This window comes from Drosophila nasuta, chromosome 2R, assembly GCF_023558535.2.
Source record: "Drosophila nasuta strain 15112-1781.00 chromosome 2R, ASM2355853v1, whole genome shotgun sequence".
NCBI lineage: Eukaryota > Metazoa > Arthropoda > Insecta > Diptera > Drosophilidae > Drosophila > Drosophila nasuta.
The window spans coordinates 16,543,676-16,545,390 of record NC_083456.1 but is presented as its reverse complement, the minus strand read 5'-3'; the positions used below and the strand labels follow the sequence as shown (position 1 = coordinate 16,545,390).

Below are 1,715 nucleotides of genomic sequence, written 5' to 3'. Positions count from 1 at the left end.
TTTGCTGCTGGTCTTGGTATTATGTCTCGTGGCCGGATCGTAAATTGCTTTTCCTAATTGAATTCTGAGCACTGTCAACTCCAGTGACAGTCAAGTGGGTGTGGGCAGCGCAATGATTTTTTAAATATACTCAAGCATTATCTAAGCACGCACAATCTAAGTGGAACTATAGCTGATCATATTTATGATGAGAGAGAACTTAGTTAACCAACTGAAAAGAGATGTAAAGGTGCAAAACATAATATCAATTTGCATATAAAACACACTTGTAATTATGGCTGTTAAATAATGCAATTTCACAATTACATTAATTATAATTGAGCTAACAAGGTTATCGAGAAAGAGAGATAGAGAGAGAGAAAGAGGGCGAGACCTAAGTTTGCGGAATTTCGCATGGTTTAAAATGCAGCACGGAACATGGCCATAAAGTGTAGCTGCGTTTAGCTTAACCAAGTCGACAATTTAAAAAGCCAATTTGCGCATAATATGGCGAACGTGAGCGAAAATCTTAAACAGAATTACCTACACACACACACACACACACACACACACAAGCACACACTTTGAGGAAGGCTAGCAAATGGAAGCCAATGCAAATGTCGCCTCTTTTGCACTGATCACAGCTTATTAAGAAAACATTAACACCGCTTGACCCAATTTCTGTTGGCATGTTAATTTTGTTTTCGTTGCGTTGCCCAACACTGCACATGGCGTGCGTCGAGTGTTTTGGTCACACTAGCAAAGCACACCAACGCGTTCACAGTGAATTGCAAAATTGCAAAGTTGAATTTATGCAAATCTAAATCACGCATGTCAAAAATGGGTCACCGTGTTAAAAGAGGAGAGCAGAGCCATCTGAAAGTGGGCGACTTTGTGTTCGCCAAGGTGCGTGGCTTTCGTCCTTGGCCAGCGCGTATTATGTACAAGGATAACCGGAGCGTGTATCACGTGTTCTTCTACGGCACCAGCAACACTGCTAAAGTGGGCATCTATCAGCTCTACGAGTACGAGAAGCACAAGGCACGCTTGGGCGATGTGAAGCGCAGAGCAAACAGCGCCTTCAAGAGCGCCATGCTGCATATTGAGAACTCGCAGGATCAACGCAAGCACGATCATGACTACTTAAAGGCAAAATCCGAATACATGGCGGCTAGAAAGAGGCAGCGGCAGCAGGAAGAATCAGACTCCGAGAACACTTCATCAGCATTGGACAAGATCGAGGTGCCCTTCGTGCACATCACCGGCGACACCGACAGCGAATGATTAGTTACTATACACCGAGCATTTTTAGCATTAAGTCAAAAGTCATCGCAGTAAATGTAAATTATTGATTCTTTCGACCTTTGACTTTCATTTTAATTCGAATATCCTTGATCAGTTTAAACTCAGTGGATAAATTATGCTCAGATATAATACCGAGTATTATTTGCCTTACATTAAAGTCAAACTATGTTAAAGTTGCTTCTATTTGAAGTACCAGTTATATAAATTTGAATTTCCTAACTCGATTTAGTTATGTTTAGATTTAATTAAGAGTATCATTAGTTTTAAGTTCATATTAAGTGGGCTTCCTTCTCTCAGTTCAGGTGCGACTTAACATGGAGCATTATTACCATATAGTCAAAGCTATCTTCTAGTTTCAACAAGCATTCTGAATTTCCTTCAACTTTTGACTTGCATAAATTTTATTGTTAATTTTTCTATTTCAGTTAAAA

At 39.9% G+C, this 1,715-nt stretch overlaps 1 protein-coding gene across 1 annotated transcript; it reads left to right on the top strand.

Annotated features, from left to right (window-relative positions):
• The first annotated feature begins 727 nt into the window (after positions 1-727).
• On the top strand, positions 728-1,494 carry LOC132786505 (hepatoma-derived growth factor). Its single transcript, XM_060793047.1, has one exon. The coding sequence runs from the start codon at positions 811-813 to the stop codon at positions 1,261-1,263; it is 453 nt and encodes a 150-aa protein (XP_060649030.1). The 5' UTR covers positions 728-810; the 3' UTR covers positions 1,264-1,494.
• The last annotated feature ends 221 nt before the right edge of the window (positions 1,495-1,715 follow it).

What these genes read in the sequence shown, in the direction of transcription:
- LOC132786505 (XM_060793047.1), top strand. Translation starts at nt 811, where the DNA reads ATGTCAAAAATGGGTCACCGTGTTAAAAGAGGAGAGCAGAGCCATCTG.